General features: G+C 36.8%; 1 protein-coding gene across 2 annotated transcripts in view; it reads right to left on the bottom strand.

The window, feature by feature from the left end:
* The window catches only part of PTPN1 (protein tyrosine phosphatase, non-receptor type 1), a 48,099-nt gene that overhangs the window by 19,312 nt on the left and 9,646 nt on the right, over positions 1–19,141 (bottom strand). The window contains exon 1 of one of the 2 annotated variants that reach the window (XM_026057448.1): positions 12–912. The exons of the other annotated variant lie outside the window; for it this stretch is intronic. Coding sequence (XP_025913233.1) covers positions 12–23 — 12 coding nt within the window. The 5' untranslated portion in view covers positions 24–912. Of the gene's footprint in view, positions 1–11; positions 913–19,141 lie in introns of those variants that run through there. 2 annotated transcript variants of the gene reach the window in all.

The following is a 19,141-nucleotide window of genomic DNA, read 5'->3' as shown; positions in this document are numbered from 1 at the left end:
ACCATACGTACCGTCTCGAGCATATATTAAGGGTTTCCTTCAGACTTTTTCAGATCCATGTTATACCTCAGACATCTGATACAATTTCAGAAGATACAATAAAAAAGAATTCTAATGTCCTTGGACTTTAGTCTCAATTTGTAGAACTAGAACTTCACACTGTAAATAAATACTGCATAAGTATACAATTCTTAAAAATTATAGTACTAGGAACTTCAAGATGAAGCTGTCAGGTTTAACCAAAATGAATGAAAACTGAAGGAATGGATTTACTATAAAACAGGTATTTAGATAGGATAAATAAGTTTAAGAAGTCCTAGACAAATAGTTTGTGCAAATACCTGAAATGAACATTTGCACCTAGCCCAGAGGCCATTCAAAAATAATCATTAAAAACTAATCATTCAGCTAAATTCACCCCTTTTCATAGGATGAAATCTACTTTGTTAAATATAGTTAACTGAATGAAGTTGAGTATTACATTAAATGTTATCTGTCCAGATACAGATACATTAGAACATGGATGTTGATCCACACATCTATAACCGATGTGAGGAGTGAACAGGCTTCTTCACACACGAACACAGTCCATTTGCAGGGCTGTTTGTGGTACGCAGACCACTTGCACAGAAAGCCTGGGCACTCCTCCCTTAAGTGCTTCAAACTAGCTCAGGCTCTGGTTTAAATTGTGGTAGCTTTCCAACATCAGAGGAAGAGGATTTTATACCACCTCATAATCTTAAAATACAGGCCAGATTGGAATGTTTTTCTGTTTCTGTCAGTTTTGGATAAAGAATCATTTACAGTGCTTTGGGCTATCCGCTCAGGTTCACCTTTCTCTATCCCTTTATTTGGATATGTATCAGTTTACACTGAATATTACATGTCAAGCTAAGAGTTCTATTTTACATCTACCTGCTCAAAATTAGTACAGTATTCTGAAACGGCTCCTCACTGAAATAAGCCCTGACATCAGCTGCTATCTTTTTATAACTTAACACATGTCTGCTAGTATTTCTGCTTATGAAGAATGCAGTCTGGAGAACATGATCTCAACTGCCACAGTCTAATATCTCAAACACGAAGCAACTAAAATGGCCGTTTACCTAAATTCATCCCTGACACTAAGTTGGTGATTCTGCATTTTGCAGTGTTTTTTGGTTTTTTTTTCCTCCTCTCTTCTGTACTCACTGTACAGGATTAACAAGAGACAAAAACAAGGAACCAGGAAAAATGGTTTTCTAGATCTCTAACCACATTTCCCACAGAGCCTACTTTTTTTTTTTTTTTTTTTTTTTTTTAGTGTAAAGAAACTGCTCAGGGTCAATTTGAAAAGAAAATAGCAAAAGGCAAACCAAAACATAAATCCTTAGGCAATTTTTTTGCTGTAAATTTTGGGTTAAACTAGTTAAGGTTATTGTTAGGCTATTGTTTGGGGACTAAAGAGTTGGCTATTACCTCACTACCCAAATACTAGATTTTTTTTTAAAAGATGCTAAGATGCCTAAAGGTACAGAAAGAATAAATGAGTTGAAGAAGATGCATAACTCCCATAGGCATAGAGAAATAGAAAAGAAGGCTACCCATGTACCTCAGGAGCACAGACAATTTTAATAGCATAATATATTTCTGAAGCAAGTTTCAACAAAGACAGAATGAAAAAAAAAAAAAAAAGATCTCGTTCTAGTAGGGACCTAGATCTGGCACCAAGCAAGCTGCAGCATTGTATGAAGATCCAATTAGCATATGGCACGTCCTTTCTAAATGTAATGAATACCAATAAAACAGAAAATCCTGAAGGTCATTCATGTCTGCTCTTCAGTGGCCAGATTCGTGCCTAAAAGATRGGGCACCCTCATGTCAGCAATATGGGATAAAAGTGTTTGTTGTCTACAGTAGTTGCTTGAGCACCTAACACTAATGAGATATCTAAGATCACTTCCAGGATATGAAGCTGACTTCAGCGGAAATCAGATAGTCTTCAACAGAAAATTATTGGAGAGAAACACTCCAGTGACAAGTTATGTAAAATGGTCTTCTTGTTACAGGCTTTCTTGCATGTTCCTCAGAAGCTGCTATTATYGGTTAGTGCAAGAGTCAGTGTATCAAATTAGAAAACTACTGATGCGGGTGGTAGGGCAGTTTCAAAATACATACTACTACTACTACAAGATCTCCCTGCTGGAGAAAGCAGACTCATCCAAAGCACAGAAGTGTTATGCTATGAGTGACCTGAAGCCAGTGATGTTACAAGAACCGAAGTTAGTGGATGAATACAGGGATTGATAAGGTTATTTAACACCTTCTTGAATCACACTCGTAGTCACACTGCAAAGATACCGTTATTTAAAAAGGAAGCACGGCATTTCATCTAAAAGGTCATGTAATACAAAACTTCAAAGAGGAAGGGCTAGAATTGAAGTCASTTTTCCAAAGTTAAATGCTTCCGGTTTTGAGCATGAGTCATTCCATGCCACTCATCTCCTAGTTTTAAGTCCTGTAAACGGTGCAAATATCCCCAATAACTTCAGGGGTGGAAAGAGGAAGTCTGCTGAAGAGCTGTTTTTCACATGKAATGTTCTTGTTGCTGTTAAGTTGTATCAGTGACTGGAATAAGTTCTTCAGTGCTTTACAAGTGAAGGTGGTTGCTCTCCATCACATGAATGGATTCAATTTGGCTTGGCAGTATCACATTTCCTGTGCAAAGATAGGACACAGAATGCAAGGGGTAGATGGCTGTGCTATTCAGGTAAAAGACATCAGTCCTCTGAACACATCCTTGCTCTCCAGAGTCCTGGAGATGTTCAGCAGGAAGAGGTGTTCATGGTGGCTCAGTCCCTTGTCCCAAAGCCTTCTGCACCAGATTTCCTGACCCTTTTTGCAGCCACAAACCTAACCTTAGTAATTCACTGCAGAGCCCACAGCCCTTTGATTTCATTCTTCYGAGCCTTCAAAAAATTCCCCCCAGTTCAGTCTCTTAACCCCTAGCTACTCTAGAGCTCTAGGTCTGTTAACTCCTCCTTCACCCAATCAGTACTTGCTGTAATCTTTTCCCCTACTTGTCCTAGCCACTGGCACTCAGCACTACCCAGTTTTGCCATATGTAAACACCAGTACAACAGCACACTGACTACACCCTCACTATCTTGCTCACAGATACCAGCAGGAGGTTTAGAAAGAAAATAAACTCAAAAAACCTATAAATATTAGGTAAGCTCACATGAAGAGTCTTTCATAACATCAGTCACTGAAGCATATTGCAATGTTGCTTAGATTTGCACATCAATATTTCCAGAAGAGAAACTAAATATTCAGTATAAAGGCTTCCTGTGAACTTTTGAGCAGGCCTCAAATTTGATCACACTTTTTATTTTACTACACCATAAATTCTGGAGTAGCTCAGACCAAGAGATAAAGATATATTGTCATTTTAACAGTTCTGTTCCTATGGGAAACAACAATTGCCAAGATCTTATCAAGACCTACAGAAGTGCACAGTAATCTATCTACTGAGGCAGTCATACTAAGGAAAGCAACTCACAGGAAGCATACAAACACTTAAATTAAAAAAAAAATATAGCAGTTTTAGCTTAAGGGCTTTGTTGTACAAGAAGAAAAAAAAGAAGGTTTACTCTTAAAGGTAACATTGAAAAAAAGAGATGACGCTACTGTAGGTTTTTTTTTTTTTTTTTAAGTCTTCTACTTTTTACACTTGACGTAGTGAAGTCAAACAGCGAAATTAAATGAAAGCTGCTTTTTCTGAGATGTCTTTACAGCTGATATCAGAATGGAAAAAAGTTAGTACAATTATATGAAGTAGCAAAGACGTGTACAGAGGATCACAAGAAAAACAGATAGTACTAAAGGGTCCAAAACAACCAGCTACTTGACACAAAGAGGAAAATGTCTTCAGATTCTGTTTGCAAGGTAGCAAATTTAGTCACTGAGAAACAGTGAACTGACTCCGTCTCTAAAAAAGAACCTTGCTAACATATAAAGCACACCAAAATCAACTTTTCATTCAACTCACTTTGACAAACAAGACTGGCCTTCTTATACCATGAGAAACTTGATATCAGGACATTTGGATAGGCATGAGAAATGAGGATGCAACTGGTAGGTAACAAGAAGCTCAATGTGTATCCAAAGACCAGATAAATGAATGGACAAGTACATCATGTAACAATAACCATAACAACAAGCTTCAGAATTTCTACCAGATAAATGAAATGTGTCAATTTTAATCCCCTTTTTTGAACATTTTATCTAGTCTCTTGGYTTTGTTTTCAAGGAAAAATGATAATATTGATTTGCTTATTAAGATGTCTCTAAAAAGCCAGTGGGCTGGTATGCTGAGCCTCTTCCAGAGGTCAAGCTGCATGGAGAGAGAGAAAGGGACAGGCTTGTTTAAAGTTCAACAAAACTGTTATGTTAGTTAAAAAACAAAAAACAAAAAACCACACACACTTGCAACACGGTTTTCCTAGAAAGCCCCTTGCTAATTCAGCACTATGTGGGCAATCTGGAACAGGTTGTAGCAAAGCAGCGTAAGCAGTGCTTCTATCACTACAGTCAGCTGGTTATGGGCACGGAAATAACCCCCCAGGAGAATGCAAACGAGGCGTGATCGTGTTATTAAATCATATCAGCACTTGGGAAAGGGCACTAATTTCTTCTGGGCCCATCTTGTTCTTTACAGCTAGCAAGTATTATAGACTATTTCTCATCTAACTGTTTTAACACAACTAACTGCAGAAATTTCAGAATTATGAAAATTAATCCTGCAGTACCTTATTGTACCCACTTCACCATGGTATATAACTGAACACTGTAAATGTTCAATGAAACACTCGCAGCCAAACTGTTTTTACAGCATAGGTATGCACTTGAATAAGGGAGAAGGCCACACACTTGTGTCATTCAGCAATTTCAATAGTGTTATATATATTTTGCCTGTTGTCAAAAGGAAAACATTTCGGTAGTATAAGTCATTGCAATTCCGCAGAATTCAGTTGTTTGGATTCTCATATTGGTTCAGTGTTATTATCTGCAATGAGTAAAGACTGATTTTTAACTCCAATTTTTTTTTTTTTGAGGGTTGAGGGAGAGCAGAGGCAATCAGAGATTGATTTTGCTGAGCATTTTACTAAACTCTAATATTAGGTTAAAGAATTACATGGGCCTTCTCAAATTTCAGTAAGTTCAAAATACAGTTTGTCCTTGAAATTTATGACCCATAACAGAAGAAGTTCAGAGTAGCTGGCAGGAACACTTGGCTTCTGGTGTTTTGTAGCAACGTACTCACTGCCAAAACAGGAAACAACTGAATGGAGGGTCAGTATAAGAAAATAACCCAGGTTCTCCCCTCATTTTCATGTCCATCTCAATTTTTTCCCCCAGCAATTCAATCTGCTCCAGAAGTAAATCTGAGATTTATTGGAAGGATAGAGACTTTTGAGAAGACAAAATGGTTTTCCTGACAGCTGTTTCGCAAAGGAAAAGCTTTGCTATCTTTATCATCAAACAAAGTCAGTGCCAGGAAATAAACCACAGTCTTATTAAGTGTTCTTATTAAAGAGGTTCTAAGCAAGTTACTCATCTCCTATAAGAAAAATAATCATGGAGATAAGATCCAGATCTTGATTTTCCCAAACATTAGGGGTTTCCAGATAAAGAATTAACCTCATCTTGAATAGACTGATGCATTGAAAAGCCCAGATATCTACATAGCTCCTGAAGGAATTAAGTCCGTGCAAATCCAGACTTTAATTTGTTTGCAGTATGGGTTTGTATGAGTTTAAAAAAGCGTCTTTCCTGATCTGTATGGTTTTCCAGGCTTTGTAAAGTGACAACAGTGATTCTAAACAGTCCTCCTTTCCGAATTACTTAGTATTTTCATTCTGACATCTTGCAAGCCACCTAACAGCATTATAACTTTTATAGGACAACTACCACAAAAGAACAAGGTAAAGGCTATGTGCGTAAGCTTTGAAGACTGCAGGGAGGGTGGGGAGGAAGAGAGAAGACCTAAAAACTGAAGATACTAGAATGAAGGGCGAGAAAAGTTTCATCCCACACCTTTTCACAGTAAAGCCAGAACACTGTGCTGCATAACCGAGATGTATTTTCTCGAATTTAAACCAGCTGCAAGGGACAAGTTGTAAACTGGAAACCAAAGGACAAGAGATGCCCCTGGAACCGCTGTAGATGTTTCTCAAGGGGATCTCTGACTTCATGAAACAGGGCCTGTGAAATGACTTTTTATTTACACTCACTCCCAATCCCATACTATCTTTCAGAGACATTACATACAGTGTAAATAACCTTAATCAGTATTAAGAAAGCAAGACTTTAATATGTCTCCAAATTCTTGCGTAATGCATAATCACCATTTCATCTTAGGATAAAAGAGCTCATAGGGGAAAAAAAAAAAAGTAAGGTTCTCTTGATTTTAAGGGCCTCTTTCTCAGCAAGATTACAAAGTGATACAGTGAATTTCAGGCCATCTATACCAACATTACTGGTTGTTCACTCTTTGGTCATCAGTATAGGTACACTGCTCACTTTCTGGTCATTAGTCACTAATATTTTAAAGTTTTACTGGTTAAGATTTTTTTAATTTTTTTAAATTAAGAAGCAGCTACATATTTCCTCCCAACTTCCCCAAAATGAAACAGATAATTTCAAACGTTTGATAGATTTTGAAGCGTTTAAATTTATTTACACAGGTCTCAGAAAACAGACACCCAGGTTAATAAACCAATTACAAAATGTACATTACAGTTCAGTATTAGAAGTTCAGTGTATAAATCCAGAAAGTCTGACTCATTTATAAAGCTCAATGTTCTGCACAGAAAAAAAATAGTCTTAAAAGGTTAGCGATATGATAGTCTTCTGTTTAAACATTTCAAGGATTGTGCTAGGGCAAGGACAGAAGGCTTCAGCTGAAAGCTAACTAGTCCTGTTTGCACAGTCAACTCCACCACTAACAGCTGGCATCTATGTAAGAATTTCCAACTTTTTTCAAATTTAGTATCTGGCTTATGGAAATAACTTATTTTATGCAAATCTGTAATAAAACAGAGATTAAAAATTTCATAATCTCTATGTAACAGCAGTCAATTGACACCACATTTCTCAGTAACCAGAGTTCTATTTACTAAAAGCTAGTAGGAGGCAACACCATGTTGAGATGACTTAATCTGTAACAGTTTTATCCTTCTACCAAATGGGTTTTGGATAAAATACTCCTTTATGTAACAGGCATTTGATCAAGCTATAAAAACCCACTTCATCACTCACTAAAATCAGCAAACTACAATCCAGATTTTGCTCTGACTTTTATAAGTAATCTGATGGATAAAGATATACATGGAACGCGCGCGTGTGCAGACACACACACTTTACATTTGAGAAGAACTAACCTAGTTCCGATTAAGTTAAGATGACTGGGTAACTAGAAATATCTACAAAAATCATCATCGTTGTATCATCACTTGGAATCTGGATTTCATTAAAAAGAAGTTTACACTGTTTGGAAGAGAGAGAGAGAAATAACTTGAAAATAGTTACAGAAAAAACATCAAGAATTTAAGGAGAGCAGTATGTGAATCATGATAAGTATACTAACATGTGTCTGAAAAACACCACCAGTTGAGTTGCATCTGTTCAATAATAAAGGTACTCAAAAAAGATTTTGACTTGGTATATTTGGAGGAGTCACACAATTCTAAATGTATTAGTTAGACTGTATTTTGTCAATAAGAACAAGTTTTATGGTACTCAAGTGAAGGAGTATTTCATTCTCTATATAAAATTATTACATAGTAATAATTTTACTCCCTAAGTGTCTGAAAGCATTATATGCTGTTTTAAAAACTGTAGAATTAAACCTAAGGAAAAAAAAATCTGAAAATTCATTTTCCATTATAAACTGCAAGAATAGTGATGGGGAAAAAAGCTTTGTTCACCCCTAAACGTTAACAGAACAGAATTAAACAGACAGAAGGAATAAACTGAACTACACTTTAAGGTTTTTTTACTCTGTTTCAGGATCTATCTTCAGATAATTCTTCTCTTCCTCTGCCATGATCATGCAAACATATGGATAGCCTACTTTTGAAGCCTTGAATGCAGGCAATTCTACCAGGTAGTGGCTAATTTATTTTCAGAAGACACAGAAAAGGTACTGAAGTAAAGGGGGAAGAGCAGTGAGAATTCTTGTCCTATACAAACACAAACTACCTGTAAATCTCATAAGCATTACAGAAATTACCCTGGATAATTCTTATTCAGATTTAAATCTCACCTCACTTTAATAATAAGAAAAAAAGAAATAAAAAGGTTTTATTTTCAGTCATTTGAAGTGATGTCTAAAAATCACTCATGCTGTATTAAAATCAGAAGTTTCACTCTCGGCAGAAATCAATATGCAGAAAGTGAATCACTCCAGCCTGACTTCCTGTAAATTGATTTCAGTAYAGTGAAACCTGTACATTTAAAATTTTGCAGAAGAAGAAGGTTCCTGTAAATGAACACAGGCACGTAGTTCTGTCTCGTAAGTCAGCAACCTCTCCCTTTACACAGACYGCACATGTGATTTGATCTGTACAGGTACAAGGCATCAGAGCGTGTGCTCTACTGCAGGGAGAAAAACTTCCGATCTCTTCTTTGATTAGGGAACATGCTAACAATTATACTCCCTTTTCCTGTCAACTGTATGACAACAGTAGTAAGCAATTAAAATCATTACTAAATCCTGTCTGCAGGACAATCTGAAGGCAGTTTGAAGCTGTCTTTTCCCCCTCTTCCTGGTGTCTACTCAGACAAACTATCTCCTTGATTTTGATAAATACAACAAAGGGCCACCTGTGGGTCTTTTCCTTTTTCTTTTCTCTGGGAGTTTCTAAATCATGTCTTTCCTAACAAAACTACAGTTGCTGGCTTTCTCTTACTCACATATTTAAGAAATGATACATGGGAGACCTGTAACTGAATTTTTGTTTCAGAATGACAACAGTGTCAGATTTTGGATCCAATCAGCAGACTGCAGTCAGACTCACTTCCATCACCACCACCTGCGCACCCTCATCAGGCAACGCACTTGGTGTCTTGTCAGCTAAAAGCTGATCGGGCTTTTGTGGATTCTTTATTCTTATCTCCCATTTTTTGATCCCAATGTATAGGTCTGTTCCATGATCTTTGGTTCTGAACACATCTTACTCCTCTATTTACATAGGAATGCCATTACACTGCCCAACAAAAAAAAGTAAATTCTAGCAATATCTGGCATTTCTATTTCCACTGTTAACAAGGAATTTGAGAGGCTCCTATCATACCAGGTATTGTGCCAACATAGAACAATATAAACTTCCTCCTAAAGTTAGGCTCCAGCCAGTTATTTAAACTAATATTTGAGCTATTGTCACTGTTTCAAGCTCTCTGCATCAGTTGGGGAGACTATTAACATGCCCATCTAATGAATAAAAGCAAACTACTACAATTACCAAAGGACCCAGAGCATCCACACACAGAACAAGCTCTGGGGTCTTGATGAGTTTTACCACACACACCAAGTTTGAAAGAAAGCAGTCCTATATATTTGAGGAGCTTGCAGTTTGAATCTTTCTACTAAGGCTTCATTAAGTTTTAAAAGAGACTTCATTTTACATTAGAAGATACAATTCACATTCGCTGAACTACAAATGAAACTTGTCTTGTGGTATTTGTGTCCTTTCACCTTTTCCTGGAAAGTATGTTGACTAAAAGCCAAACAAACAGCACAGCAGTTTAACTGCTTAATAGACAAACACTGCGGTCATTTTGCTGAAGACTAATATTTTAAAGAAACTAAATACAATTCCAAGTGCTAGAAGAGATTTTTTTAAGAGAAATTCACACYTTCTTTTTTTTTTTCAAGCAGCTTAAACTTACAGAATTTCAGAACTACCACAGCATCATTTTTATTCCTTTCATAGGTGATGTGAGTTAAACACATCTAGCTTACTGATATCCCAGAATACGCATCCCATTAACAAAAGACTAGCCAAGTCCAGTATTCCCTATCTGCTGTGATATATACTCAATATATACTCAATAACTAAAAAAATCATTTTAAAGTTACAGAATGGACAAGGAGAAAAGGGTGAGAGATAACTACCAAAATTTTCAGATTAAGATACTGTATGAGAGATAGAAAGCTAATTGTTTTAGAACACATCACAGTCAGAAATCATTAGAGGAAAATAAAGTCAGTGTTAGAACATTTTAGCTGCATCTTCTGCAAACACTGCTAAAAGTTTAAAATGGCAAGATGCAGTTTCACTGCACAGCAGGCTGCAGCAACACAGCTCATGCAAGTAGCTCACACAGTTCCCCTCCTGATGTGCTTATGAAATTATCTGCGAAAGCATAACACATCAGAGCTTCCAAAAAAAGGTCATTCCACAAGCAGTTCAACTGGCACGATACACTGTCATCATGTCACCTTCCCTAGGGAAAGGCAACTTCGCTGCGAAACCAGAGTGCAGAAATTGGCAGCAGGGAGTGAGAGTGCACTACCCAAACTGCTAGGCCTGTAGGAGAGCATCTCAAGCACAAAGTGTCCCCCCCCCCCCAAAGTCCCCAAATCCCAAGCACAAGATAAGCTGGGAAGGCTGCCTCACTAACTAATTACATTACACTTTTTTCTCAGTTGAACTGATTAGGTATCACCCATGATGCATAAGGGATTTTAGTTAGGAATGAGTTGATAGTGTGACTGGACCCTGAGGGACAGCGAAAGTATCTACAAAATGACAAGACCTGAGCAACCCCTGTGATATAGGTAAAATTGCTGCCTACTACAAAGTCATCATCTCTGCTGAATTCAGTAGAGGCAAAAATTTTATTTGCAAAGCTCTTAAATATTGTACAGTTCTAATCCTCGAGGCAAGCCTAACAAGTCAGAGAAAGAACAGTTGTTTTGTTCAACAGTCTGCTAGTGGTAAAGATAAGAAATACAGAGTCTTTGTGTTTCAGAGAGTGGTTTCACACACATACACTGAGCACTAGCACAATTCCCAGAAGCGCATCTGATATGCTGAGTAAAATCATGAGGATTTTTAACTATGGATACAGCAACAGGGAACATACTCTTTTTAGTTTTCAGTTTATTTTACAGCAATACTCTCTGTTGCAGCTGGATGATGAGGTTAAATAGAAAAAAAACCCTATGCATCTCTAGCTCTTGAACGGTGCAAAATTGACATTAGAAGTGGCGATCCAGTTACTAGTAATGATGGCTCCACAAAAGATCAAAGGTGGAATTTACAAATATTACCTGAAAACAGGAAATAAGATGACTCCAAAAGTTCTGGTTGGTGCCCTAAGTGAATATTAAAAACTACATGGAATTAGAGACAGCTACATAGAGACACTTTGATCAAAAGCAAAAATTAACTAGAGTCAGAGAGAAGAAATTTTAATTCTGAAGAGGTCTGAAAGCACTATATATCTCAAAAAAAAAGAAAAAAAAAAGAAGTGAGTTTTTAAAGAACTCTGGAGTTGTTTTAACATTTATTTATCAAGCTCTTTATTAATTTGCCAACTTATTTGGCACTTTAAAATACCTCCCAGAAACCACAGTCAATGTAACAAGTAATACAGAAAGTAAGAGACTTCATACACTCCAAAACATATCACCAATTCGTTTCTGTTTATGCTGTTAACACAGCATTAGAATTTGCAGGCAAAGGGAAAAGATAGGCTGTGTGTAAGAATACACACATACATAATCCTTTTCAAGTTCATTAGAGACTTAAAGCTACTAAAATATCTGTAAGACTTACAAAGGAAAATATCATATGTTTTTCGCATCACTGCCATTGTTCTTTGGATGCCGTAATGTCAGATTTTTGTTGTTGTTGGCACTACGTTCCAAACAAAGTGTTTATATCAAACTTGGACTGCTAAAACATTAAAGGGTTTCAATGGGAAAGAGACAGGTCTTTCAGCTAGAGTAGCGATTTTGATCTACATTATCTCTTCCAAATAGCCGCTATCACAGTCACGTCTCCTCAACAGGAGTTCAAATGCAACAGTTGAGGAAGTCGCACATTGAAGACAGCCAGAAGATGCTTCTTGGTTGCTATTGTGGATGCTGCTTGTGTTCTCCAAACAGATTACTTTTCATCTGCAACGCTTTAACTCATTAGCTTTCTAACTTAAGAGTCAGTCTTGCTCACTACCATTTTAGGAATCCAACTACTACACTGTAACACTCTTTGGTTGACAGCTGTGTTGGAACAACTATATTCTTCTCTTTTGAGCAGGGAGGATATTTCTCTGTGCAATTTTTTTGGCTGTGTAGGAATGGTTTTGTCTTCCCTGGTCCCTAGGGACAAGGGAAAAAAGATTTAGATTAACTCCCTTCCTCCAGCATTAGCATTGTAGAAAAATATTGTTATTGGAAGTGGACATCATCAGAGCCATGGCAGCCAGGCCTGGAAATCATGCACATCCTTTACTTTTTTGGTGAGAAAGTCTTTCTAAATACAAAAGCACATCTAGGTTAATTTTCAGTGGCCTATCTTCCACGATGACATAAAACCAGAAACAGAAGGATTATTACTTAGGAATCAGAACCATCTTCTAGAGTTTGTCTAACTTTTATTTTCTTCATATGAGTTGGTCTGGAAGTCTCTTACCATCATGAAAAAAGAGAATTGGTTTAATGCTTATGAAAATAGGATTAATTTTCACAATAATCATTTTCTGCATCCAGCACTGACTAAAACTAAATTCAGATCTTATCTGCTTTAACTTAGAGGATAAAGCAAGCAAGGTATTGGTACTAATAGAAGCAAAGAGGAATTAAAATAGTTTTAAACTGAGTTCTTATCTCAAATTAAGCTAGTTATAAGTGCTTTTGGAAAATACAGACAGTTAAAGACACTTGCCATATGTTACTCACACATGTTAAAGTTAAATTGATTAAAAAAAGGTAACACATTTACACATGAAGCATGTCTATTCAGTACACATATACTATGATGAACACTTCTGCTCATCCAAAAATCTTTGTATAAAGTAGTAGCTAAAGCTTATTAGAAAAAACAAATTAGTTTAGAATATAATTTTGAAGTTAGTCTTGACAATATCTCACAGAATTATAAACACCTAACACAAAGTAACTCATTCTAATGAAATACCAGCACTGTTTTCCAAATTCTTGAATTAATGCAGTTATTTCATAGCCTGCAGAAGCACAGTTAACTGCAATGATGTTTATATCTCAGTCCAGAATTTATAATAATTTTTGCAAGATCTGTATATTGATCACATCTCGAGGATCAACAGAAAAGCATTTCTGAATACAAACAATAGCAGGCAAGAAATTCTCGTGAAACAGAGAAAGGCAACTTTCTTGGAGGGCAAGGAAAGGGGGAATATGGATGGTAGAGAGGCCATTGTAAACAACTTACGGAAAACAACAATTACTTCGTACCAGGTAATGTGCCTGAAGCTCTGCRGAAACTTTCAGCCTAAACTTGTAAAAGTCATAGACATGATTCCAGTCTACCACAGCCCAGATGCCATCTAAAGTGTTTTGTCTGTAGATGCCCACTGTTCTGAGCAGAAAAGTGACAGACTGGTTGGACTAAAATTTTTGGTTGTACCTAGTTTATCAATGGGATAAATACACATTATATTAATGTTTAAAGGTAATAACATGAGTACCATTGAGAACTAGAGGCATTATAAACTAGCTAAAAATAGTAATTTGAATTCCTAGCTTAGTCAGCTTGGCAGAGACAGCTGTGTTCATTGTAACCTCTAATTAGTTTGCATATTATAAGAGTTCCAAAGGTTGTTTCCCTCAGAAACCTACTAAATTAGCCTTCACAGCACAATACTGTTACCATATCAAATGCAACAGCAACAGATTATTCAGATTTTAGAGACTTACCACTGTTTTTTCTGTAATGTTTAATTTATATAGACATATATTCTTATTTGGTAAGGTAAAGGCAATATCCTGTCTATCTGGAGCATTCAGAAGAGCCTGCCTTGAAAGGAAAAGGTCCAGTTCATAGCTGCTTGCTTATGAACATGTACTCCTTGTTCAGAGCTCTGAACTCTAGTTTCAGCAATCGGTGCACAAAAGCGTGTCAGTAGCGCCCGTATCTATTTAGCAGCAATGGCATGATACAGACCTGAACACGCTTCTCAAACATAACACACCAGAACTGTCATGAAAGTTTTTGTGAGCCCTCTGTGTTTCAGAAAGAAGACCTGGAGGCTGATATTTTGGAGCTGTTTTTGTTCACATGATGGAAGAAATGTTTTAGAAATCACAGTTACAGTGTTGTATGTACAGTTTGGCCAAAAAGTAACTTGTCCATTTAGCCCAAGTTTCTGCTAGATAATTTTCTGAATACATTGCACCCCCAGGGTGAGATTTTCAAAATGCTGATTATCCCACCACAGACAACAGTCAAAATATCATTGAATTTAGTTGGTAGAAGTAGTGACAGACCAATGCTGAGCATACTTAAAAATGAATTAATGGTAAGGTTGTCAAAGATTTTAATTTTAAAGCATTGGTGCCTCTACAAGTACCAGATTCTTACTCTGCAGAAACAGGTAGATAAGTAATGAAGACACGTGTGCATTATCACAGTGAGTTTAGAATTAGCATTCAAAAATAAAGTCATATTTAAGCCACCAAGTTTTTGGTTTAAATTCATCATTTCAGTTATTTTACTAGTATTTTTATAAACAGGAAAGTTAAGAGTGACTTCTTAAAACATATTTCTATTCATGAAGACTTGTTTTTAAATCTACTTTTTCTAGAGAAAACTATAAAAAAACAACCATAACACAAAAATCTGCATTAAGCCTTTAAAAGAACAAGCTAGGCAATACCAGTAAATGTTAAACATGAAAAAGAAAGGATCCAATCCTCATTTAAGTAAGGCCTTTTCAATACTTCAAAACATTAAGGAATTGCAGTCAGTGTTTAAAGCAAAATTACTTCTCTCACAGCAAAGGGGTGTCACTTCTCATAAATGATTTGGTACTCCAATACTCTAAAAGCTAAGTAAAACTTTCTAATTAATTTGCAGAAGTTAATTGGATAAAGTCTTGCCATGACTAGATGCAGCACACATTCTGACCATGTTGATATTATTTTTGTATTTAGAATACTATGGAACAGGCCCGATTTCCAGCTTTCTACTAATTCCATCAAGATTCTCAAAATTATGAGCTCGCATGCAGAGGAAGTACTAGAACATACAAGAAAGGAAGTGGCAGGGATTGTTAAATAGGAAGCTGTGAACTCCACATCACCTATTAAAAAAATACACCTAGATCTTATTTAGTGGTAAACATCATTTCCTTGAAGATGTTTGCACCGTAACGTGGTTTTACTGGCTATGTTGAGATGCAATTTTTAAGCTAACAGTGTTACTAGAATTTGCTTAGTATCAAGAAACATACTGTTCTTTCAAAATTACGAACCACTTGTTACAAAACGTACCAACTCCGTAATGTAAGTGGGTTTCCCTCCTGTACTCTGTTTCTTCCCTACAGATCAGGGTCTAAGAATTCCAGACAACACCCACAGCAAGTCCTAATCTATGCTATAAGAATGCTTCACTGCAAACTCCGTCAGACATTAGTAAGAACAAAGGCAATGGAACTAAAGATTCATTCTGCCAAAATATACTCATCATACTATTAGCAAAAGCTTTGTACCATTTCTAGCATATTGAGATTCAAGTTTAAAGAGAACGTGCAATTAATAGGACAGCACAAAGCATGTTCATGCCTCTGCATGCAGCGAAAAGCCRAACAGCTTTGCTGCTACAACATAACCAGCAGGTAGTCATGCTTTTGGCAGTTACGCCTTTCAGCATACTCCCCCAAACTGTATTTACAAGCTTTAAGTAGCTGTAAATGGTTAACGACTATTCACAGAAAGAAGTTAAGAGTATCCATTCTTAAATTAATTTTAACAAAGATTTTTGCACTAAAATTTGAAGAAACCAACTGGATTACCAATTTCCATGAACAGCTGCTTTTAGTCAAGATCCATTTAACATTTCTGTTGCTGTTATAATCATAGATGCCCACTTCACAGTACTTACTCAAATTTGGAAAGGAAAATTTCAGTGATGATTAAAAGCATACTGAAATCACTGAATGGTGCAACCTACAGGTTGCCAAGCTACTGCAATGCACACACAAACCTGCTGAGAACAAACAGTACTGTTGAAAACAGATGTTAGATAAAGCAGAATTAGGATACTCCTGTTTTCTCACATGATTGTCTAATATGTGTTTAAGTAACCAAACTAAGTTAAGCCAGTTTAATATTAAAGTTTACAGTTTCTAAACCTGAGATGACCAGCTCACTACCTGTGGATGAAATATGGTTCTTGGATAAGTCAAACACTGATGCCATTTCTTCATTTCTGCTATCCCACATAGCTTCCACATTTCTTTACCTGACTATAAGAATGTCGGGTCATATAAGGGCTGCAGGTTACATGACAAGTGCACAAGCATGTTGGTTGATGACAGGGACAGAACAGACTGTACAGCCTTCACATGGCCCCAGGACAGAAAGGTTGGGCACCACTGTTCTACAAGGAGGTTTAACAGAAGATGTTGCACTTGAAGCTGAATGTTTACACAGCTACTTCCAGAGTATTAAGCTGTTCTGAGAAAAAAATCAATACTTTTTTTGAAAGAGAATATTAACCCTTGAATCCTGATCACAGATGTAACATGGAACCTTAGAAAAACAAATCTACTGAATTGACAGTTACAATAGCTACATTTGAATTAGGTTTCAGAGTACTTTGCTTTACTAGCTGTCCTTCACACACAAACCACAAAGCATATTAAGTCTTTAGGCATAGCGGAAATAGTACTGCTTCTTAGTTCTCATAAGTATTGTTTCTGGTGTTTTAGCAATTAGTTTTCATATAGAAAAGGTGAATAAAAGTATGTCTTCAGAACAGACAGTGTGTAAGAATATCTATCTATGGCCAGCAGGCCCAAGAAGTTCATGCGGGATGATACAACTCTTCCATTAACACAAAAACAAGCCATATCCTTAATGCTAAAGTTTATTCTATATTTTATTACTTCTCCAAGTTGTAAAGCAATACTTTGAGACACTGACAGAACAAATGCTGTGTTACTGGAGATTACTTTAATTGTCAGAGCACTGTGAGAGAGCTTTCACCTTCAGTTGTGAGGGTTGTCATCTCCCCATCTGAAAGCAACTGAGAGTTTAAAAAGCAAAAAATGCCGAGTTAAACAGGCACATTATATAGTAAAGACGACCTTTCACAGGAATCCTAACACAGGAAGAATTAGCACTCTGCACTCCAGTATGTGAAAAAGACTATAAAACTAGACAAGCTGGGCCTTGAAAGGACTGTTTAATCTTCCCTGTGCTAACAAAACAAGGTTGTGAGTGAAAGCAAGTTGCATGGGCCAGACTAGATAAACATTTTGCCACTTCATGCATCTACTAATACTGCAGGTCTAAATAATTCACTCAGAGAACACCAATCCATTCAGCAAAGCCAAGAAACTATGATAACTTCCATCTCTGTAATTACAGCATCCTCTCTGGAAATGCAAAACTCCTATTACTTCCTATACTCCTCTTTTACAGCCCAGACCACACTGCTATACCTAGTTCACCACACCCTATAGCTCCACTAGGCTCTTGCTCATAATGTTCCACTTCCTGTCAGCCGTAGCCAGTCATCAGTCTTGACTAAACATGTTTTAKAATTTGGTGGCTATCTCAAACCCCCATTTCCAGTCTTAGCATGTATCTGGATCTCTTACAGAAAAAGTAACGCAATAATTTCCAAACATCTTTAAAAAACTCACCCTACCATGTCCTCTTCTACCCCTCTCCCCCAGGAGACCGTTATGCTAAGGGCTCCTGAGCACTGATCCACAAACGAAGGTTAGCAGCTATTAGGTCACACACAAGTGCTTGCTATTACATAAACAGTGCTGATGGCAAGGCATTTTACTAGAAGACTGGATTATTTTTCTCTAGGCATTTAAAGTCAGAATTTCATGTGCAGAAAGATACTTTTATATGGAGAAAACACTTTTAGGGAAGACTTTAGTATAAGAAACCTTAACGAGCTTTTGCTGTTTTCTTAAAATTCTGATGCACACATGATTATATGAAAATAATAAAATAGCCTTCATAAATGTTTGAGTGTTTCCTCCTAACTAGGTAGCAATATTAACTTATTTAACTACTCTTARAAGAAACTAAGCACCTAACAGTTTAACCACCCAAGAATCCCAATTTCACATAGTAGAGAATTTAGCAGACATAATAGCAAATAATAAGGAATTTCCTGCTGTCAGTCACAGAAAACTGGACTGTACACTGGATTGTATAATAATGCAATCACATAAAGCTTAGCACAATGGCCTCAACTCCTAACTGAGGCTCTGAATGATAAGCTTTACACAAATTATGTTTGGTTTGGTCATTAATTTCTTGTTAGTAATTTCCATAAAGTCCTTCTACTCTGCTGCTTCTTGACAAGCTTTAAAAAGACTGCTGTAAGATTAGACCTCTCCACTAACGCTCTCTAATAAATGCAGCAACTTAGCAGCTGTAAAGATTTTGCATATTTTCAACCTCCTGTTCCAATCTTTCAGCACTACTGAAAACAGGACCTGTTTTGATGGACATAGAGACCAAACCAGTTGCAGAACTCAGGGGTACCCACTGAGCACTGCCCGCTATCGAGCACACCTCCGGCGAGACAGCAGGCTGCCTCCTGACTTTGAACCTCAGGCTGTTCAGAATCTCACTTTCCCCAAGTCATGTAACCACCCACTCGGGCCTCTGCTGGCCTCATGAGCCAGAGACTAACTACCACAAACTCTTTCATAGTTTAGCTGTCTGTTAACAGGTGTAGATATGTTATTAGAGTGATTATTGTAGAATGCCTGAAGGCAATTGCTGTCTAAAGGGAAAATATTAATGAGCATCTATCTTTTGTTCCGACAATTTCTCTTTTAATATTGCTCACTGGCAAAAAAACTTAAAAATCCCAAAACCCACTAAACCCTATTTTGAATCAGTACACTACAATTT

This window comes from Apteryx rowi, unplaced genomic scaffold, assembly GCF_003343035.1.
Source record: "Apteryx rowi isolate R43461 unplaced genomic scaffold, aptRow1 scaffold_0, whole genome shotgun sequence".
Lineage (NCBI taxonomy): Eukaryota > Metazoa > Chordata > Aves > Apterygiformes > Apterygidae > Apteryx > Apteryx rowi.
Note: the sequence above shows the minus strand (reverse complement) of the source record. Positions and strands in the feature narration are given on the sequence as shown.